This window comes from Colletotrichum siamense (genome assembly GCF_013390195.1).
Source record: "Colletotrichum siamense strain Cg363 chromosome Unknown KSG_Cg363_contig10, whole genome shotgun sequence".
NCBI lineage: Eukaryota > Fungi > Ascomycota > Sordariomycetes > Glomerellales > Glomerellaceae > Colletotrichum > Colletotrichum siamense.
Window position 1 is genome coordinate 914,799 of NW_023501023.1, and position 22,755 is coordinate 937,553.

At 51.3% G+C, this 22,755-nt stretch overlaps 6 protein-coding genes across 6 annotated transcripts; 3 read left to right on the top strand and 3 right to left on the bottom strand.

Annotated features, from left to right (window-relative positions):
- Positions 1-1,095: 1,095 nt before the first annotated feature.
- On the bottom strand, positions 1,096-1,454 carry CGCS363_v014155 (uncharacterized protein; the record flags this gene model as incomplete). The annotated part of the gene is made up of 2 exons (XM_036646004.1): positions 1,096-1,279; positions 1,339-1,454. The coding sequence occupies 2 exons, from the start codon at positions 1,452-1,454 to the stop codon at positions 1,096-1,098; spliced, it is 300 nt and encodes a 99-aa protein (XP_036488657.1).
- A 1,299-nt stretch (positions 1,455-2,753) lies between these two features.
- Positions 2,754-3,098, top strand: CGCS363_v014156 (uncharacterized protein; the record flags this gene model as incomplete). The annotated part of the gene is made up of 1 exon (XM_036646005.1): positions 2,754-3,098. One exon carries the CDS (start codon positions 2,754-2,756, stop codon positions 3,096-3,098), a length of 345 nt encoding a protein of 114 aa, XP_036488074.1.
- Positions 3,099-6,951: 3,853 nt separating this feature from the next.
- On the top strand, positions 6,952-8,704 carry CGCS363_v014157 (uncharacterized protein; the record flags this gene model as incomplete). Its single annotated transcript, XM_036646006.1, has 3 exons — positions 6,952-7,033; positions 7,083-8,246; positions 8,445-8,704. The coding sequence occupies 3 exons, from the start codon at positions 6,952-6,954 to the stop codon at positions 8,702-8,704; spliced, it is 1,506 nt and encodes a 501-aa protein (XP_036488658.1).
- Positions 8,705-9,181: 477 nt separating this feature from the next.
- Positions 9,182-10,744, bottom strand: CGCS363_v014158 (uncharacterized protein; the record flags this gene model as incomplete). Its single annotated transcript, XM_036646007.1, has 1 exon — positions 9,182-10,744. One exon carries the CDS (start codon positions 10,742-10,744, stop codon positions 9,182-9,184), a length of 1,563 nt encoding a protein of 520 aa, XP_036488221.1.
- Positions 10,745-11,463: 719 nt separating this feature from the next.
- APP1-0 (Phosphatidate phosphatase APP1) lies at positions 11,464-12,794 on the bottom strand (the record flags this gene model as incomplete). Its single annotated transcript, XM_036646008.1, has 3 exons — positions 11,464-11,662; positions 11,712-12,111; positions 12,161-12,794. 3 exons carry the CDS (start codon positions 12,792-12,794, stop codon positions 11,464-11,466), a joined length of 1,233 nt encoding a protein of 410 aa, XP_036488076.1.
- A 2,099-nt stretch (positions 12,795-14,893) lies between these two features.
- CGCS363_v014160 (FAD-linked oxidoreductase) lies at positions 14,894-16,609 on the top strand (the record flags this gene model as incomplete). Its single annotated transcript, XM_036646009.1, has 1 exon — positions 14,894-16,609. One exon carries the CDS (start codon positions 14,894-14,896, stop codon positions 16,607-16,609), a length of 1,716 nt encoding a protein of 571 aa, XP_036488760.1.
- Positions 16,610-22,755: the final 6,146 nt, after the last annotated feature.

The window sequence follows — 22,755 nt, forward strand, 5'->3', positions numbered from 1 at the left end:
AGGGTGTAGAACATATTGTCGAACGGGATTGTGGATGTGGTGCTCTGAATACAGTTCTTTGACAAAACATGCAAGAGAGAGGCTCCTGGCTCAAGACCTACGCATGTCGGGGCTATCAAGTCTGCGGAATAGCATATCGTTCGTGCCAGAGCGATGTCAAAACTCTCGTCATCCCCCACGCGGGGCAGTATGTCAATATATGCCACTGTCAACGACTCTCCTGTGGGAAGCAAGGTGTCTGGATTTGCCCCTAACTCGATCATGAGGCAGATAATGTCTGTCCAGCGGCGACAAACTACCCAATCCTTGAGTTCCCCTAAAGTTGCCAAAAGTACCTCAAGGGGCATTCGGCCGTCTGGAAATGGCATCGTGGCACTTGCACCTCGGGAGAGAAAGAAGTCGAGGGTAAGCCTATGCTGCTGCAAGACATAGTGGAAAGGGGTAAATCCCAATCGATTGGGGGTATTGAGAGTGCAACGTTCGTGGTCGATCAAGGCGTGAAGAGTGTTGCTCTCGCCCATCTCAGGCGCCGAATTTTGTGCGGCAATATGAGCCGGTGTGTTACCATTGGCATCTTTTATCGTTGGGTCTGCAAGATGTTCCAGGAGAAGAAGGGCAATGTCATAGGATGCAGCTAGATGCAGCGGGGTCTTTCCAAGTCGCCCTTTAGCGTCCACCGTGGCTCCGTGGTCAAGCAAGAGGATGACGATCTCGACAACGCCTTTCTCTGCAGCGTAGTGAAGTGCTCCGTTACCCAAAGCGTCTTTGACGTCCAGTAGTGAGGAGAAGTCCTGTAAGGCTTTTTCAACCTTACTCTTGTCCTGTCCGAGGACAGCCAGATGTAGATCCGTCTTTCCGTCCGCACGGTATGGACTAGAGAGAGGATCAGCGATCCTTGGGGATCGAATTCGAGCAACGACTTCGGAAACGGGACCGATTCTGGAAAGCGCTCGCAGGGCAACATTTCCATCAGAATATGAATGGCTTGTAAGAGTTGTTGGAGCAGAAAGCGTCGGGGCGCTGATCGTGGAGTTCGACCTTGCTTGGCGTCAGCCTTTTCAACTCGTTGACTGCAGCACAGTGAATGCATGTAGCTCACCTCGTCTCCGCTGCTGGGATCGACACAAGTGGAAGGAGTCCTCCCATAGCTTCGTCTCCGGTGGCAGTAGGGGAACGAGAGAGTGAAGGGGAGCGAGCTTTTTCACTTGACCGTTGACCATTATGAAGTTTGTACTTCATATAACCCCATTTGCGTAGCTGGCTGTGATATGATCGCTCCCTGAGGAGAAAGTCAACGCAATCAGCAGGTATCAAAATCTATCATTCGATGCAGCTTACGACGCTTTAAATCCGTGACGAGCCTCGATTATCCTCATCACATCTTTGAGTTTTTGATTCTCTACGCAGTAAAGTTGCTGGACATCTGCTCGAAGGCTTCGCCAGTCTTTAGTCATCTTGGGTACTTGCGAGATGGCTCCAGCAAGGAGGAGTCAGAAATGAATACAACGGTTTTCTTGTAGACATGTAATCGTGACAAACATCATCCCAACATCTGCAGTTGAGGTTCGACAGCCGTGGCTCAATCTGGAGCAAATCCTTTATCTACTTGGTGGCCAAGTTGAAGCGCCTGAGGCTGAGAGGCAAAGCTGGTACGGGTCAATTGCCAATTTGCATATGCAGCTGAGCCGCCATCACAAATGATAAAGACGTGAGGAGGGCAGCTTCTGCAAGTCCAGTTGGCCAACACCGCTGCAATACAATACGACATCAAAGTGCAAATTTCAATTGATTGGATATCCCGTTGCATCGCATTGCATCCCATTATCTCCCTAGTGGGGCCATTGTTTGGCACTATACTAGAAAGAATTTGCATTTTGCCCATTCAGGGCTGATTTGCAGTTTCCGTATCTGCAAAAACTACAGCAGGCGTGGCAGGCTTTGACCCATGTCCATTTGACAATTGCTCAACTTACGTTCCGCGATTTAGATATATGAGCAATCATATTGCAGATTATGTCGCCTTCACATTCGTGCTTGGTCTTTTATGTTCAATCGTCGGGCGGCCGCCGGGACTTGGTCTCCCGACCATGCGCTGACCGCTTCGATTCCAAAGCGTCCCCCGAGTATTGCAACAAGGCTCGCGAAACTGTTGTCCTCTCAGAGACCGATGCTTTGTTCTTCGTCTTTCAGGCTTAGGAAAGAAACTAGTTCCAAGGTTCGCATTTGCTGGGCATAGATGGCGGGCGACATGGGGCCTGGGCCCTTTTTGCAAGTTTAGTCCCCAAAAGCACCCATAGCATTGACCTTGCATCATCAATTGCTGTGCATAACCCTTGACAGTATATCTGCAGTTTCTCTACCTGACAATATTCTTGCATATCTCAAGAGACCACTGCAGATTATCAGCGCTGGGCAACAGATGGTCAAAAGTCACATCTTTGATGACGCTGAATACTTCCCTAGTCCCCTCGTATATATAATGATCACTATGAGCCTAAGCATAGGTAGTCTTGGAAGGTTGAGCTCATGCAAGAGTTCAAGGACAAGCCTTCCTCCGGCGACTCATCTTTGCTTGACATTTCAGACTGCGGCAGTACTGGTTCGACTCCCCGTCGATTTATTCAGCCACGGCCCATATTTCCACTGCGGTAGACATGGCATCGCTCACGGGCGCGTCGAGACCCTCGCATGCCGTTTCAGGGTACAGTTTCACTCGCAAACATGCGCTCTATGAGACCCTATTTTTCCAAACTATGCTGATATTCTGGGACCGAAGGCCCGATACCCTTAGCGCGCCGGGTTGCTCGACCCAACGGCACGATGGCAATAGCTCCCTTCCTAACGAGCATGAGCGAGAACAACCGCCGGAGCTATCGCACAGTATGATCCAGCGGCATGCTGAGAATACTTCCACGGACATTGACAGTCTCGAAGAAGGTCAGAAAAGGAATGGGCGGACTCTCGTACGCAATCTTGAGTCACTGGGGCTCACGTTGGAGTCTGAAGTAGCTGAAAAGGTGGCCAGAAACAGTCATGGAATGAGTCCTATGGAAAGACTCACGAAGGAATTGCAAGATTCCACGAGAAAGAGCTGTTGACTACATCTCAAAACCGACACTTGTTGCACAAATTCATATCACATCCTTCTTCCCTGTGTTTACAAAGCAAGATGGCGGCGCAGGGTGCAACCTGCGTGCTTGTCGATTTTAGCTACCTGTCTGGTCGAACAATCCTAGTCATGTGTGCCAAAAATACTTATTGAATCTCAAAAGGCTCTCCTACTATTCTAGTTATTCACGTAATTTCGCGGTGAACAGAAGTTGGATGATGATGTTGGGCGGATGTGCAGAAATACGTGGCTTCTGACTGATGGGTCCAAAGGAATGGACTCTCACATGCCAGCATTTCACAATACCTCACAATTCCAGGCTCAGCATCCATCAGTCAGTAAAGCCATGACATAACATACCAAGTACCCCCACCCCGGAATCCCTGCTAGCATAGTTAATCATCACGACGAGGTACCGAATCCGACGGCTGACCTTTGTGACCGTCGAACAATTTTTCGTACCCTCAATGTGCCACAACATTAGCATGTTACTCTGCACTGTCAATGTGGCGGTTCAGAATTACAAGAAGGGTGCCCTGGCGACCGTCGTTGCTGGCGTCAAGGCCTACTCGATACTGCACAGATTCCAAACAGGATCTGGGGCCTGAGTTGAACACCTGTTGAGTCGTTGGTGTTTCCCTGCGGAAAAGCTGAACTAGGTCTGAAAGAACGGAATTCGTAAGCTGCGAGCATTTCAAAACACAGAGTGGGAAGGAAAACATATTGGTCCATTCTCTTACCTTCAAGTCAAGGTATGACGATAGAATTCGTCGATGCTCTTATCCCCATTCCTATGACAATGATATATATGTCACTGAATGCCGTCTTCTCGCATCTGTTCGGCAATCAACGCAATAGTAATCTCTGGTCCTGCTCCTAAAAGTTTGGCTGTGGTGCTTGAGCGTCAGGCGAGTTGGTTGGTCGAAAGATGGCACGAAGAAGATTACATGCCATATGCATCATAGCTAGCTTGAACCAGCTCGATTGCATCGCTACAAACCTTTTTCGACGGGTTCAGGGTCCTAACCTTCGGCAAGCGCCAGTCGATGATACGGCGGCAGGCCTCTGGATTGTGCGAGAAGGTCAGGAATTTGGGTTAAGGCCAAGTCAGTCATGTTCAAACTTGTCTTACGTGTGAAATACGATAATAGCTTCTCCAGTACTGCCAGAAAGACTGGATGCAGATTCCGTCTCCTCATCTGAGCTTATGTTGGCTGAATGTAAGAGAGTTACTGCCTGGTAATACAATTCCGGCTGAGTGATTGAGAGTGCAGGCCCCATAAGACTTACATCCCAATCTTGCTGGTATCGGCATTGGCGAGCACCTTTCAGCATCGCAGAAGGCAACTGGTCATTCAGGGGCGTTCTGCGTGTGTTGTTAGCATGCTTGTGCCGTTGCGCCAAGGCCATGACTTTGAGGATACAGTGCATGGCGCATCCTTCAGTCCGTACAAGATATGGTACACGGTGAGCAAAGCTTCGCTCGGTTTAGCGCGCGACCTGATTACCAAGTTTGCCCAAATACAGAACATGGGCGCAGGGAAACAATAGAAAGGATAGGTATTCTGTTACTACAGAGTCCTAACCGCAATTGTAGGCGTGCGGGCTGTTAACGGCATGCTGAGACTTGACCATGCCTGTCTTTGAGTATAGAAATGACTTCAATTTCGGAACGGTTTCTTGAATCAAGGTGTTGATGGGTACTTCATGCCCTCAGTCACAACGACAAGGATTTCAGAAGAGGTAGTCAATTACGGGAGGAATACACAGCAAAACGGCATAGCTATCCATAGCTAACATCAACTTGAAGCTCTTTCGATTTGCCCAGCATCATGCCCATGCATTTACGCATCTCCTGAGTTCAATAGAGTCTCCGCCTCACTCTCGGATCCATCCGCAGGTAACTACGGGTAGAACAGATCTTGTACGTCCCAGTCTAAATCATCAATCACAGATGACTCATAATAGATATCCCAGTCTGAGTCCCAATCAGGACCCAAGTCTGCGTCCGAATCCGTGTCGCAATCTGGATCTGTATTGCACGGGCTTCCTGATTTCAAACAGTCAGCGCAATTGGGCTCTACCCATTGCATCTGAGTATCGTTTTTCGTGACGAAGATCTGAATCACCTTATCCTTCTTGTGCCAATTGCCGACGCAGTAGAGTTTGACACCACGCTTTTGAAGCTCCCGAAAGATGAAGCATGCCATGCGGTACACGGGCTGCAGCTTGTGCAAATGGGAAAATACCACGTAGCTAATCGGTCGGATGCCTGCATGTCGAGTTTTCCTACGATAACGTCTCCGCCAAATCCAGCCGCACTCTATCCACACCTCCTTGAGACTAGGCATTTTCAGGGTTATTGCGAGACGATCGCGGCGGACTGGGTCGGTGCAGTCCAGGAGGGGGACATGATAGTGCTGAATGTAGTCGAGGACTGTCTGCGCTCCGCCCCCCGGGCTGTGCAAGGTCCGTATGAGACGCTTATCGTCGGCTGCTACCTCTAGCTCCAGGGCATTGAAAGTGTTCCACGCATAAGGTTGGTGTGTAGTTGCGAAAAGGTCAATCTCAGGGAGGACCAGCGCTGTGACAGGCTTATTGTCCAGGTGATAGAATGCTGTGGCTGGGCGAAATTTTCGTTGAATCAAGTGGCAGGTTGCTTTGCTTACCTGACGAAGAAGCCCGGTAGCTCGAAATCGTTGTCTAAGAACCTTGTTCCGATACTTATACTCCATTTGGTTGTGGAGCGCATCCTCCTCGCCGGCAACCCCCAGGGAAAGTCTTCCAGTCCATGTCTCCACGTCACTGTAAAGTAGTAGCCAGGTGATGGGTTACTGCGATTTAACTGCTTCATCAATCAGAACATCGAATACCAGCAAGAGAATATCATTGGGGATAAGTACTTGTGTCTTGGAGTTGAGCGTCTTTTGGAGAAGCATATGAGCTGGATGAGACGGAAGCATGTCGTTGGTTTTGAATGAAGCGTTGTAGGCTGGCGTGGGTATACGAGTTTAGAATATTGAAGTAGTTGCTACGTTACGTTCTATGAGTCTTATTTAACAGGTTGCTCTTCCTAGCCGACTTTTATTATCTGGCGCACAAAACGACAGATGTTGCACAATGAACAATACAGAAAACAATCGGGAATGAGAGTAGCATTAAAAGGCTGAACAGTACTAAGGGACTTTTGCACAAAGACTACAAACATCAATGCCACAAGTACATATCTTCTTCGACATTTACCCGCCATTGTACCGTCTTGCTAGACGTACCAAACACAACCTCTCTCAACCTATGGAAATGCGCCTCGCGGAACGAAAGTGCTTGTCGGCTGTGCATCTGATTGGGCCGCTTATGAAATTAATATTGGGCGCTATTGGGCATGTTGGTCGCAGCTGATGATAAAATGCTGGTGCCCCCGCGCCCGGTACAGGTCTGGATTCAGGCTTTGGTCATCTTCTCCGCAAACTCGTTAGTAACACAACATGATGTCTGATCCCTCGCCTGCTTTAGGCCCAAAGACGAAGCAAGCTCTCACATATGACTCCATGCCATTGTCACCATTGTGTTCGATTTGCAGATTTGTTCTTGAACAAATATCAGTACAGCACGACTCTTTACTTTTGGAAAATCTAGCAGAGTGCATCTCAACGCCGGAGGGCCAGACCTTGGAGCGATTCCTCAAAGCCGTCAAGGATGAATGCTTCATATGTTATCGGGTATGGAATTACGACCGAAGTCGCGCTGAGAAGTGGGAAAGCCTTGGTGCGACCAATTGGCGTCCTTTGACATACTCCTATTTTGTTTCTTTTGAGGAGAACGGTGTGATAATGAGATTGAAAATGAAAGTGTACCAGCAGAGTGCTGCGGCAGTATTCTGGGACGTAGATGAAGCACCTTCGTTCGTACTGATCGACACAAAAGGTAAGCCCAAGCCTTTAATCTTCGGAGCTCATTTGCTCATCAAACCAAGAATCATCTTGCCCGCCTGAACGGCTGGTCGCTCCCAGTGGCAACAACACCGGATCTCCCGAGGTGCTGCAAACAGCTGCCGACTGGCATCATTTCTGTCGATTAAATCACAGCAAATGCTCGAGTCTGCCGACTCGTAAGCCCGGATGGATACCTTCGCGCCTGGTGGATCTTGGCCAGGCCCAAGATGAAAGTTGGAGTCTCATCATTACTGATGACCAAGCTGGCAGGCTGATAGATGCCCAGTACGCGACACTCAGTTATAGATGGGGATCAAAGCCACAAGCCTTGATGCTCAAAACCTCAACATTGGGAGACTTTCTCGGCGGAAAGTCAATCGCCGACCTACCTCAGACATTCAAGGACTTCATCGTGGTAGCCCGTAAACTTGGCTTCAAGTATATATGGATCGATTGTCTATGCATCATGCAGGACTGCGGCCAGGATTGGAACCACGAGGCATCTACCATGAGAGATGTGTACGCGAATTCCGGTTGTAATGTTGTGGCCTGCGCCTCGTCAGATCCTGGAGGGGGGCTGTTCCGATACAGAAACCCCAGCGATGTGTCCCCTGGCCTAGTGGAAACTCGTCTATCATCAGGGCAACCTCAGAGATTCGTTATTTGGGATGATATGCTCGAGGACAGGAATGACAATGTAACAACTCTGGCGGACCGCGGATGGGTGTTTCAGGAAAGATTCCTGGCCCCGCGGTTGCTCTCCTTCCACGGTCAGCGTATCAGCTGGGAATGCTGCGAAGGCCGTAAGTGGGAGGGCGTATCCCAGCGATTTGAAGACTCAATCAGCATCATGGACGAACTGCTAGCCTCTGTTCAACAGAGCGCTGAAGCTTCATACGGGGAAATGACAGAAGCCACTTTAAACCACTGGGGGAAGCTGGTGGGCTTGTATTCACAATGCAAGCTCACCAAATCCGAGGACAAGCTTGTCGCTTTTGCTGGTGTTGCCAAAGCCTTCCAAGAGCTTACCGGCGACACGTATCTAGCTGGGGTTTGGCGGTCGCAGCTGTTCGCACAGCTGAGTTGGACGGCTCGGGAGAAGACGAGTGCGGTCCAATTTCCCAAGAGATATAGAGCGCCTTCATGGTCATGGGCATCTATTGACAGCCCAGTCTGGCTACGGCTTTACGGGAAGGTTCCAGACTGTGAGAGGCATAAAGCATTGGAGATAATAGATGCCGGCGCAACTTCCAACGCCTTTGAGGGAATGGCCGATGTGTGTGATGCTTGGTTAAAAGTACGAGGCACATGTTTTGGATGTTCGTATAAGAAGCGAAGGTATGAATTTTTTCACTGTTGGCCTGATACTGACATTGGTTTTGAACTCTACGGGTGGATGATAGCGGATGTTACGGAATACGAGTTTGCAGATGAGGGTCGGACTATTCTTTTGCTTCACGCGGTCAGTTCACGTGATGGTTATTGGTTTGCCGCCGATGCCATGATTCTGCTACCCGTGAACGGCCCGGGAAATTTGTACAGAAGGATAGGTTGGGCAAATTTCGTACCTTGGGATCCAAAGAGCCCCCCTCGGGATCGAAAGAGCCCCTTGGACCTAGTCCTGTCTCCCAGAATCGAGAAGGCCGAGCTAGTCATCGTGTAATCAAGGCGAGGAATTGCCCAGGGCAACTTGAATGAGATCATGAAATCATGAGGTTATCAATATCATAGCAGCCATCTTCCATCTCACCATCCATGCCCAGAAGCGTCTCGGGAGTCATCGTCCAAGTCTCCCAAACCGTCCTCAATCTCACTCACGCCGCCCTTCTTCCTACCTATCCCCTTCTTCTGCCTCTGTCCGTACGGTGGGAACGCATGCTTTTCGAGTGAGAGCTATAATCATACAGCTAGCTTCCGAGTTAAAGAACAGATATCTGAGGACGGGGTGCGTCGACGCCCATTGTGCATCCTCCCACGGGAATGGCAATTTCCTTCAACGAACTCCAATACAGAGAGATTATCATCATTTAGGATAAATTGTAAGACATTGAGAATTATTCTAGCTCATATCCTGGATTCCGGCTGATCGTACATTCTTATGGGTATCATTATCGTGGCAGTCATCTTCCATTCTTACTCCTTACCACCCATCTCCAGAAGGGTCCCAGGAGTCCCAGCCCAAGTCTGCCAAGCCCTCCTCAATCTCACTTACGCCTCCCTTCTTCCTACCCATCCCCTTCTTCCTCCTACCAGTCTTCTTCTCCTCCTTCGCACCAGCTTCAGTAACCCTCGTCTTGCCCATCACCTCCACGAGCTCCTCTTCAACCACATCCTTCACCTCAACCACCCCCAACTTCCCGCCCCTCTTCCTCTCAATCTTCCTCTCATCCCTCGCAACATCAGCCGCCCTCATCACTTCAGCCCTCTCAGCCTCCCTCGCGCGCCTCTCCTCCTCGGCCCTATCCTCATCCCGACACCTCCTCCCATCCAAAACTCGTTGCCTCGCGCGCACCTCCTCGTCAGCCTCCATCTCCTTCCACAACTCCCTCTTCTTCCTCCCCGCCTCATACAACTTCTCCTCCGCAGGCGTCCTCTTCCCCTCCGCCCTCAACCTCCGATCCCTCTCCATCCGCCCCATCGCCAACCTCACCCGCGTCTCCTTGCTCAGCGGCACCCCCATAAACACGATCCTCGTCTCGGTCCCGTTCGGCAGCCCTACCACAAACTCCCTCTGCGCATCATTCACCTTCACCACCTCCTCAAACAAATCCAGCTGCCCCTCCTCATCCTCGCACCCCAAAAACCTCTCCCGCACAATCCGATCCACATACACGCAAAAGTTCGTCGTGAACCCCCGGAACATCTCCTTGCACCCCTTCGCATCGATCCCCCTCAGCTTCTCCAGCTCAACCTCCTCCGCCGCCCGCACAAACACAACCCCCCGCTGCACATCCCGGTCCCACCCCCGGAAACTCCCCCAGTCCCGCCGGTACAGACAGCTCCGGTCCTTGTGCTTCCCCACATACGTCATCTCCAGCTTCCGCAGCTCCGGCAGCCTCTCGCGCAGCTTCGTCAGGTACACCGCGTGCTTCCGCACCACCTCGGGCCGGATCGCCAGCTCCCGCAGCCCGCGGCACTGGTTCAGCACCCCCCAGAACTGGCACCACCGCTGGATCGGCTGCTCGAGGTACTCACCCGTGAACAGATTCACGCTCGTCTTCAGGCTCTTGTCCGCCTCCTGGAACCCGCCCACGTACACGCTCCGCAGCAGCCGCCGGTACGCCTCGCGCAACCTGCTGCCCACCGCGACGGTGAACTCGTCCGAGCTCTCGAACACGAACGTGTTCTCGCCCCAGAACAGCGGCGCCGCCTCCGCGTGCACCTGCCGGCTCGCGAGCAGCAGGTTCAGGCCCCGGCGCTTCGCGCAGCGGCACTGCGAGGGAGCGTCCCAGGGGTACAGGCGCGGCTCGACAAGCTCGAGCGTGGGCTCGAGGACGAGGTGCGCGGGCGGCTCGATGGAGGTGCGCGTGTGGTTCTGGCGGAAGTGGCAGTCTGCGTGGTGGTCGAGAGAGTGCTTTGGCGGGGACACGAGGGCGGCGCGCCAGATTTGCGTGCGGAGCTCGAGGGGCAGGCCGAGGAGGGTCTTGGAGGAGGAGTGGATCTGGTTGGGCGCGAGGGGGATGGTAAGGGTTAGATTAGCCATTGTTTGATGATATTGTTTAATGTTGGTGATGGTGATGGCTTCGTCTGGATGCGTGGTGCCGATGCCTGGCCTGTTGCGACCGGATGGCTGACGATTCAATGGAATTGATTGATTTCGCTCTTGAAACTTGTTGCTAATCTACAGAAACACCAAACAGCCTGATAAATGCGGCTCGGGGTTATCAGTGTCTTAAAGGCAGGCAGCCGTGAGCCGCAATGCAGGCCGCTTCACTCATCCAGTGGACAGCAAACGCACGGAGGCAGCCGCCGGATGAGTCACGGCGCCGGAAAACTAAGGGTGCTTGAGGCCAATGTTGCCTGGCAGTCTGCCTGGAAACGCATTGATAGCACGAAACTGCGGCCAATTGGCGACGGATTGCAGGTCGAACGCCATTTGGAGAAAGCCGGTTGGTGAACTGGCTCGGGAGGGAGGCTCAGTGAGGCGGTGCTGACAACGGCGCCGCCGGCTGGTTTGCTGCGGACGAGGGGGCTTCTCCGCAATCTCACGGCTTGGTCTGCAGCATGCTCCATCTCACATTCGCGATGCAGCGAATTGGGTTGGGGGGCGTGTCATTCTGCAGATATGGATTCAATTAGGCTCGCTACGTAATTTCTGTTGAGAGTTGAGGTCGTTACTGTCGTGTCTGTTCAAATTGGGAAAACATCATGCAGCGCCAGACTCCTTAAACCGATAATGCCCACATTTTCCGGCAATGATGCTTAGCCCTGTGCAATGACGTCGCGGATAATCTTGTTGCAGTCGACTGGATTCTCGAATACGAACCAGTCATCGCGAGGAACGTTCTTAAACGCCTTCTCGAAGCGCTCCGGTTCGTTCTTGGCAGCGAGACCCACGGCTGCGATGTCTGTCACCTTGCGGATCAGAATGAGTTTGACCCAGCCCTTAAACTGGCGGTAGCTGTGTAATGTTAGTCAAATTCCACATATTCTGGACGGTAAGTACTCACATGTCGCCATAAGCCTCGGGGTCCGATTGCGTCGAGTCGCCAATGAGGATCATCTTCCGCTTGGGAAGCCATTCATGCACCTTTTTGATGCGCTCCACCTTGTACTGTTCCGTCGCCAGAGTCAAGGCCGACAGCAATCCTGCAACGGTCTTCCAGCTGGAATCGCGGAGAATGATGGTTCCAGGGGGGTAGTACTGGTCTCGGAACTCCCTCAGGAACGGGTAGAGGTTGTACGGAGACGCGGAGAGGTAGAACCACGGCGAACCCTGAGGCAGCATTGCCTGAATATTCTTGTATAGCTCCGGCATGCCCTCGATTGGTGTCGGCTCATTGACAAAGGTCTCGCGGAGGATGCCAATGGGATCGCTCGTCTGGGTCAGTTTGATGGTGTCGTCAATGTCTGCAACTATTAGCCGATGTCCACCCAAAAGCAGCATTCAAATACATACCTGAAAGAATGGACCACCCCTCAGGCTCCGCGAAGAAGGTGTGCATCTTCAGCAAACCAGATGTCCCCTGCGGCACCATGGCGCTCGACGAAACCATCGCGCCCGCCGGCTGCTCGTGAATCTTCAACGTGTCGGTGCTGATGCCGTTCGACGCCGAAGGTCCCAGCTTGAGTTCCTTCTTGTGATTGATAACCCGCAGGTGTCGCGACGGCTGCACATCCCACAAGAACGGCAGTATCCTCTCCTCGATTGTCTTCAACTCCTCCGCATCATCAGCAAGTCCCAACTTTTTCGCGACACCCTGCACGATGTCGACCACCTTGCACTTGGGCTCCTTCTCGAACACGGCGGCGATAAACTCGGCTTGCCAGCTGCCCAGCCGCGAGGGCTTGTATGCGGTGTTGTCCATCAACCAGACAATGTCATCCTCGGTCACGGGTCGGCCCCACGGGTTGTAGCTCCCCAGATGCGACAGGAGGCCGCTGGCGGTGAAGAAGGCCGACTGCAAGGTCGGGACGGTGGGGTTGGGAAGCTCGGCTTCCACGTCGTCGAAGCGACGCTCTCGGCGGGTTTGTTTCTGCATTTCGTCTGCGTAGGACGCGGCGGGGCTCTTGGATTCGTCTTGTCCACCCATGATTGCGACTGCTGCGATGATCGGTATTTAAGTGCTGCTTGTTCGCGTCTGCCTTCTCTTGTCTCTTGTTTGCCTCTCAAAGGTCACTCGGATCAACAGTTGGAAGTGTGACTAGATTTCGGTGTTATTGGTGCCTTGGCGGCGAAGTGGTTGGTAGGCTGACGGTTCAGGGCTCAAAGGAAGACCGTGTGTGTCGAGAAGCAGGCGTTCCTGGTTGAATGGAGACTCGAGGGAAGGATGGGCGAGATGATGGAGGCAGGCTGTACGGGAACTGGCGCTCCCAAGTAGGTGTCGTGTCTCAGCCCTCAGCCGGGGCAGCTGTATTCGTATCGGCGGCGCGACCAAACATCTGCCCCAACGGCTGCCCCAGAAAGGCACGGCTGGGTCGCAGGGCAAGTCCAGTCGATCGGATGCATTATGTCAGAGCTAGCTCGTTTGGCTGCATCGTCTGTGTGGGAGGCGCCCGTGACATGGTTTAGGGCGAGCTGTGACAGGACAACCATCAGATGGCCTGGTAGCCCGGTGGTGAATTGGTCGCAGCGCGTCTTGGCTGAAATATGCCCCTCCAAGGACCCGTGTGACTCGCCTGCAGGGTGACCGGTCGATGACGATGGGCAGATCTGCTGCAGGCGAAGGTGTGTCGGAGGCGTAGGAAAGATGGAGGGGCAAGGGGCTGGTGGATTGGGGCTGGCAGTTGGACGAAGCGACGCACCAGCGGGGGCGGGAGGCATCCGGGGCGCCCTGGTCCTTGTCTTGGCGGATGCGTTCCGAAAACATCCCGACTCGCGATTGGGGGTTCGCCAGCGTCACGTGGAGCAGACGCACGGTCCATGCAGCCAAACACTTTCCAAGCTCACGCATGCAAGACTGGAAGTCATTGAACATGGGATAAACTCTCTTGATCAACTCCAAAAGTAACAGTGAATGGGTCGAAAATGAGGTTGACTAGGGAGAAGATAACATGCATCAAAAAGCAAAAGTAATGTCCTCGGAGAGGCTCGAACTCTCGACCTTTGGATGTCTCTGCCTGTGGCAGGGTCATATTGATTAGATAATATGAGACCAACGCTCTACCGACTGAGCCACGAAGACAACTTGTTGTGGCGGGGTGGAAGCAAAAGATGACTATGACCCCTAGCAGAGCGTCCCCACTGACAACGGTCTACGATTTCTAACGTTCCTGAGCCCCTTTGGGACCTTGAGAGATTTAATCGCATAGTCAAAGTAACCACCTGTTTCAAAGCTTCAACCAAAGTTAGTTCTTTAGAATGCACTGCTCAAAGGTCTGTTCGTCCGAGTCGACTCGCGGAGAGTGGTCCATCTCCGAAAGTGGAAAACAGATTGTACAAGACAACGCCTGAATTTGGACGCGGACGAAAATACGGTGTACAGATGGAGTCAGCTTTGTATTTCTTTCGGAAATGCTCATCAATTCAACCCGATTGATTGGGAAGACAAAAACGTAAACATGTGAAAGCATCTTCAACCTCGCTAAACGAGCGTGCTTCAAGATCCCATTGGTTTGCTGTTGAGTGCATAGTCCGGGCAGTCCGCCAATGTTCTTGCTTGGGTCGTATTATTGAAGACTCCACATGAAGTTCAGCTGAATCAGCTGCGGCCCGCGGAATGGATTGCAAGTAAGAATTCGGAAGGCTATCACTGTGACCAGGTAGCCACTCGACTGGTCTGTCTCACCTGTAAGCAATTCCGTGCCCCGAGGCTGCCTGGAAGAAGACAGCCACTCCGCTGTATCGGGCAAACCATATCTACGTACACTTACCATATTCGTCCCCGAAAGTCACTATCAGCAGCAGACGGCTGACTGCAACGCCGCACGACGAGGCTGCGTGTTCCGCTGACCACCTTGTCGCCGGCATCTCGTGTGAACTGGCCACTCATGTGAAATTCCACATATCACAGTGACACAAGATGAAGACTCACATCATGATGGCTCGGCTGAAAAGAACAGCCTGCATTCTTCCTCAGCGGTCCATTCCGCACGAATCGAGTATATAAGTATCCCGCACTTTCATCTTTTAGACATCTTTAACCGCATAATCTATCGTCTATCATTCCAAATTTGATCACGGTTGAACATCATGGCTCGCATTCAGGACTTCGAGGGTATGCAATACTCTCGCACCGGCGATGAATCCGAGCAGCTGGACTACGCGTTCTTTAACCAACAATATGCAAGTTCAACGTACCAAAAGGAACACGACATGAACCCCAGCCTCATCGTCCGTCCCAAACATGACGAAGACGTAATCAGGGCCGTAAACTGGGCGCGCGACAACAAAGTTGCCGTTGCCGTCAAAAGCGGTGGTCACCAGTACTCCGGTGCATGCTCTACCTCCGGGAACAATATTCAGATCGACCTTTCCAACACCTACAAAGATCTGATGGTCCTCAAACCCAAGGACCCCGTCGCCGAGGATCGCACCCTTGTTTACATGGGCGTGAGTACCACAATGATGGAACTCAACCAATACCTCAAGCATAACAAACTCTTCGTCCCGACGGGCCAATGCGCTTCTGTCAACGTCGGTGGACATGGTCAGACCGGGGGCTACGGCCAGCTTGGCCGTAGCTTTGGTCTCTTCGGCGACAGCATCAGAACCATCCGCCTTGTTCAACACGATGGCGTCATCCGCGATGTTACCAAGAATAACAATCCGGATCTGTTCTATGCTATTCTTGGCGGAAGCCCAGGCAACTTTGGCATCATCACGCATTACATCCTCGAGGTGTACAAGTCGAAGAGTTACCTGGGCACAGTGGCTGGCCCAAATAACTTCAAGGGGCCACACGGCATCAAGGCGCTCTGGATTTACTCCCGCGAAGTCCTCGAAAAGCTACTCACAGCTGTGGCCAAGATGGCCGCTGATCCTACCTTTCCCCGCGGCTTTGACCTCTGTGTGAGTGTCCTGAGTACAGAGTTCCCCATCACCACGCTCTTCCAAGAGTTGAATGACGCAACGGTCTGGGAACGCGTGCAAGCCCACATTAGGAAGGTTCTCGAGGATAAGTTCCTGGACTTCTTGAACGGCAAGTTCCCCGCTTCAATCATCCTCTACGCACAATGGTGTCCCACCAGCAAGGAGGACAAGTACGACGCCAAAGTAGACGCCTGGTTCGACAACTTCCGCCAGCTCAAGAGCCGCCTGGAGGATGAGATGCTACAATTTGGCGAGTTCGATATGGAAATGTCGGATATGACAGGCCAGTGGCTCTTCCCCAAGGAGCGCGAGTTCGATCTGCCGTACGTCAAGCGTGTCTATTCGACCAACTCGACCACTCTCCTCAAGGACGGGTGGGTCAAAGACGTCGTGGACCGGATTGACCTCATCTACAACCCGAAGCAGTACCTCGACGGTCAGCCTGGCGAGAAGAACTACGAGCGGTACCTACGATGCAAGTTGTCGGTGCAAATCCAGTGCTTCGGCGGGGAGAAGTCGCAATTCTATGCCAACAGGAACAATGGCACCTCGTACAGCTGGAGAGACACGACCGTCTGCCAGACGCTGGATTGCTTTCACGAGGCGGACGCTGAGTCGAAGAAGTATGCCGATGCGTGGCAGGCGAAGAATGATGCTGTGATGAATGGACCGGACAGCTCATTCAGTAAACAGGACAGACGTCTTCTCTGGGGCTCTCATGGAGATTGGAACCTTGGAGATGAGAAGGTTTGGAGGTGTTACTATGAGGATGAGCAGAAGTATCGGAGGCTTGGGAGGGCGAGAGCGAAGGCAGACCCGAACGGAACTTTCACGGCGAACCCGTTCGCTGTGACGGCAGTTCATGATTCCACTTAAGAATTTGAGCGGGCGAGCGAACAAAATGTTTCTATCTTCATAACTTGAGTATTCACAATAGGCATATTATTTAGGCGTCTAACGAAATTCCAGATACAGCTCAAAGCTACATTTCTCTCCTGCGCTGTATGTGATTAACAGTATTCGATACTTTGGAATGAAACCCATATCATTTGAGGCTTCGTCCGACGTTTTTCAAAATCAAGTAATCAGTATTGCTATTCGCTCTATGCATGTTTGGCATGGCGATGACGGTTCAGCCCGGCGTCGCACGCTCGTCGGCGGGAAGCTGTTTTAACCATTAGTGGAAATTTGTCTGCCAATGCATCTCAGACCGGGGGATGGCACTGTATCTGACATTTCGCAATTGCGGGGCGGTGTATGGTGTGGTACGAGAATACTCGTTGGATATGCTTGTCCAATGACAAACTGACATGCGAAGATCCAATGGTTTGGCAGGATAACCGACGATCTCGTGACATTGCGGCACAGCCTGATATCGCAGAAAAGCCTTCGGGAAGCTCACGTTTGTCTTCTGCAACTATGCACCGCTTTTTGACACGCAGCGGATTCTTTGGGCAGTTTCTGAGTCTTTCCGTTCCCAGCCCAATTGTACCCATCTTGACTGGTGAACTCCAACGAGTTCCTCTCCGACCCAAACTACCTAGTAGGAACAAACATCAGGCGATCACTGATCAGCCTGATCTTTCAGCATGACTGAAGTTCTAGGTATAGTATCCGGTGCTATCGCCGTCGTGGATTTCACCACAAAAGTCGGAAGGGCCAGCTTGAGTTTGAAGAGACTATTGGACGAATTCAACAACATACCCGAAACGCTACTCCGGAAGACGAGGCAATTACAAGAATGGAATGAGTTGTTCGATGAAGCCGAACGGCAAATACCACCTGATGCTCCGTCTGCGCTAGCTAGGAACCGAGCCTTGCTCCAGAAATTTGCTGGTAAATTCCACGCAGTTTCGGCAGAAATTCAGGTCATGGTTGATAAGCTGCTCGATCAATCCACAAGTGGTCGGCGATACAAACGCAAGATAGGGGCAGCAAAGGCAGTCCTCCGGAAGGACGATATCAAAGCTTTAGACGCTAAGTTGGACGAAGCCTTAGCGCAGTTTCAACTAGCATTATCGTTATACACAGCGTATGTTCAATAAGTTTCACTGCTTCATTTGCGCATTTCATTACTAATATCACACACGCCTTATGAATAGAGCAACATTGATAACCAACCCAATCTTCGCCATTGAAAGACAGAAAGAAAACATCCAGACGCCAGACAACGGCCAACCTGAAGACATCGAAAAGTCAGACAACGAACAGAATATCAATGACTCTCCTAAAGCTCCTTCGGATTCCAGTGGTGTGGGCGCCAATCGCACGGTCATTTGCACTACCACCGATCCCCCAGACATCTTCACCATTTCGCCCAGCTCTACAGTGTTTGGCAGGCTCCGCTTTGCGTTCGGCTCACATGGGAGATTCCAGTTCTCCTTGAGGACACCAGACTGGCTTTCTTCGTCTGTGTACTCTTTGATAGCCTCCAAAAGCATCGTAGGATGGAAGGTCCATTTTAGAGCCTACGGAGTGATTCCATCTTTTGACCAAATTGGTCTGGTGAAGCACTTCCGGGACGACAACGCTGTGGCCATCTTGAAATCTCTAGACGAACACAAAATGACTCCGTTCGTACGCGAGGTCAAGGGGATGAGCTTGCTGCACGTAAGCCGCATAGCTGATAGACGAATTATACGACGAACTTCACTGACTCATATGTCAACAGATGGCTTGTTGCTACAGCAGTGTAAATTTCATGAGTTTATTGCTTGAAATGGGAATTAGGCTTCCCATGTCTGACCAGGACACAGATACATTTCCCGGGTGAGTTCTCCTGGAATCCGAAAGTCATTGTGTAGCTGACCAGATGAAGTCCCAATTGGCTTTGGATGATGCTCTCAAGGGGTTTGCAGTCACATGCATTATGCGGCCGAAAATTCCCTTATCCTGCGCGAAAGATCCTTCAAATGCTTAGAGACCATGGCGTAGACGAATCGGCGTTTGAAGGTCCCAGAGACTTCATGGCGAGTGGTCTGCTTCTTCCGGTAAACGTACTTAGTAACTTGATGGGAGAAGAGTACTGCTCAATTCCCATTCGGCATAGATTACGACATGCTCGTCGCGCGGCGGATTTCTCGGCCATCGACGATTTCGAACATTTGTTGTCTTGGCTACCAGAAGCGACGCGTGATCCATGCGCTTTACTGAAAACATCTCGCCAGCCAGGGATATGCTCCTTCATACATACAATTGCCCGCCACATAGCAGCCCATCTCGCATATCGGCCATTCAACCGAACTACGCCAATTTCCCAGCATCGATGGTTCGAATCCGTTCGAAATTACCTCGCTTTAGACATTGAGGGAGCTATTCACGTCGAGACCGGCGATAGTTTGGTCCATGGTGCTAGAGGAGAAACCCCCTTCAATGCCATGTTTTGTCAACTCGCGTCTTCAGCCAAATATCTGCAGCATATCCAATGGCCGGTTCAGTTTTGGATTCTCGCGTTATTCTCATGCGGCGTCGAACTCTTCAAATACGGGCGAAATGAGAAAGCACTTTATCAGCAACAGGTGGTAAAATACAGTCAGCGGGCATTCATTAGTGCAACTAAACGCGGTCAACCGTCAAGCAGAATATCCATCATCGGCATAACGTATGGCTCCCATCCAGAACACTGGAGGGTTTGGTGGGCTTTTGAATACGAGGACTTTGCTGGAGATTTCTGGCGCTGGATAGAGCGACCTGGCACTGAAGAGCCCGAGTTGGCAATTCCCGGTAGCTGGGTAGAGGATTCTAAGGATCCCGTGGATGTAGAGAACAACAGAAGTTTTGAATGGAGTCAGGAGGAGGAGCTCCCGTTGATTTGGTCCGAGTACCGCAAAATTCGGCCACCGATTTGAGAATACAGAATCTCCTGGCAGCTGAAGATCAGTCTAGAAACTCGTAAAGATGAGAAGGCAGACCGTGATGGCGCATTCATACGAATGAACTTCGCAAATGCTGAGATAGCACGATATTGAATCGAATCTTTGCACTCCAACTTTTGCCAACTTTTGTGAACCATGAAAGCGGAAAGCGAATGCATACGCCGTCATTGCTATCCTTGAGTCTAGACCCTGGCTGATTGAAAATGTTCTTGACAAGAGATCTTCTCAGCTCCGCGTATTATCTTCTAGTGGGTAATTGACGGAGAGTACTATGGAACCATGATAGCCCTTTTGACTTTCGGTTTTTGATTGGTTTGGCTTGAGGAACAGCAGATCGTTTCCTTGTGGGGATTGCTGCGCAAAAGATGACATATCGTGCATAGGTGCGAGAAGCTGCATGCGGGTTTGCCAATAAGGACCCGTCTTGTGAGACAGCCCTCGCACAGCGCACATAGACACAGCCTCAATCTCTCTCTCGTATATTTTAAGGCGCCCTCGGCAAAGTCGAACTCTTTTCTGTTTTCTTTCGGCTTAATTTTACGACGCATCCCTTCGGGAGTCAGTTGAATCGAACATCAGGTTTCTGGTGATGTACGAATGATGGCTGAACCTCTAGGTATCGCGTCGAGCGTTTTTGCCGTCGTGGATGTGGCCACTAAGATTGGGGTCGCGACTATCAAGCTGAAGAAACTCTGGAATGAGGTCAAAGAAACCCCAAAGATGCTCTTTCACAAGGCAGAACAACTTCAGGATTTCGAGGAGTTCCTTATCGACGCTGAAATCCAGATATCCACCAGTCCATTGCCGACGACGTCTTGGAACAGCACTCTCCTCCACAAGTATATCGTCAAAGCTCGCATCGCCTTGGCAGAGCTCCAGCAAATAATCGACGATCTCCTCGAGCAGGCTACCAGTGGATCTTCGTACAGACGTAAAATGGGATCAACGAGGGCAGTGCTCAAGAAGGACGATATCAAAGCATTGGACGCCAAGCTTGACCAGGCCTTGAATTTGTTCAAGATGGCACAAGGCCAGTACATGATGTAGGTTCATTTTGCCCAATTGGCGGAAGGGGTCAAGTCGCTGGATACTCAAATACTAATTGGGAGTAAACAGAGCCATGATGTCCCACACGTCCGATTTTCAAAAAGAATCATTGCCCTCTGATACTACTGTAAACGCCAGATTTGTCTCCTCGTCGAAACCCACACCACACATCTTTGGCAGGACTGCCAGCCACAAAAGTGTTTACACCAAAAGCTCAGTTATGGATGTCTTCACCATGTCTCACGAGCGAACCCTTTTTGGGAAGCTATGCTTCGCTTTCAACTTTAGCGATCGATTGGAGTTCTCGTTGAGGACGCCGGACTGGCTTTCACCTTCAGTCTATTCAATAATGTTGCAAAGGAGCACCATCGGGTGGCAATTCAGTTTTAGAGCTTACGAAGTTGTGGAGTATTTCCCTGGTCATGAGTTGACCAAATATGTGGCGATGGACGATGCGGGTGGCTTGTTCAAGTATCTGAGCGAGCATGGAATAAGCCCCTTCGTGCGCGATAGGAGGGGCCACACATTATTACGAGTAAGCCTCTCAGTTGACTTTTATCATGTGAACTAGCTACTAAACGACAACACGGGAAGTTGGCGTGTCATCACGCATCACCCAAAGTAGCATCCTTGCTACTGGAGAATGGTCTAGGCTTTTCTGCTCTGGAGCCTATAGACCACAGTCATCGGTATTGTATTCCTCGATCGTTTCGTTACATAGAGAGTGAACTGACAGAGCACAGTGATTCATGGTTCTATTATGAGCTAGCGGCAAGTCACTTGTCCGTCTCCGTGCTCAATAACGAGCGGCAATGGCAGCCTCAAGAAATCATCCAGCTGTTTGCCAACCACAACCTCGACGAAGAGGACTTAGGCGGCCTCGAAACATTCAATGCATCCCCCCATGAACTATACGCACTTATTGCCCTATTCGGAGATAGGTACTTCACCTTTCCACTGGAGGCAAGGCTTCAACACCTGCGGTGCCACCTGGCTGCGTCTGACGATGATTTCTTGTGTGGGCTGCCTGAAGCAAAGCAAAACCCACGCGAACTCCTGCAAAAGTCCCGAGAACCCGGTGTTTGTTCACTGATTCATACCATTGCATTTTACGTCGCGCGAGACTTCGATATTGTGCACTTCGACCACGAGCAAACGCCTCTAATCCACAATCCATGGTACGAGATCGTCCGCAAGCACATCGCGGCAGACCCGGAGGGCTTGAGCCACCTCGATATCTCATGGGACCGACAACTGCGCACCAAAGGATGGCAAACCCCGTTTTCCACTCTGGTAAACGGAATTCTCGACCCTCGATGGTGGGGCCCTTCGCCGGGTCGGCTTCATTTTGACCTGCCGCAAGCAGTCCAGCTTTGGGTCTCCGCAGTATCTTCATGTGACATCAATCTACTCAAGTACGGCCGCGGAGAGAGATGTCTTCATAGACAAGGTCGACCCCGATTCAAACAACGAAAAGTCATTCAATGTTACAATATGTTCGCTCGTCGACGTGAGAGAGTCGTTCGAGTCTCTCTTATCGGTATTACGTACGGTTCTCGCCCAGAACAGTGGACAGTCTGGTGGACTCATGAGTTTGAAGACTATGCAGGAGAGTTCTGGCATATGGTAGAGGAGCCTGAACTGGCAATCCCCGGTAGTTGGGTAGAAGATGTTGGAGACTATGATGATCTGGAGCGGTCTAGGACTTGGGCCTGGGAGGACGAGGAGCCGCCCGGGTTGATTTGGTCCGAGTATCGCAACGTACGACCGCCAGTCTGACCATCGCAGATTTCCTTGCGATCAAGAATCGCCCCACGAACGTACTTAGACGATAAGGCGTTTTTTCAAGTTGATTGTAGAGACTGAGACTGTCGACTTTTGCTTGACCGTTGACAGAATGGCAGTGTTGGAATCCCAGTATCATCCTGGCGGCAAACATCATGGATCAAGAGCCGGCGGAACAGAGAAGAATTGTACATTGGGGTTGACTGACGTCATGCTTCACGCCATCACTTCGAAATTAATAAACATTCTGACAAACTACCTCAGTGTGAATGATTTATGCCGTATCATTAATTCATTATGTTATGAAGGTAAGGT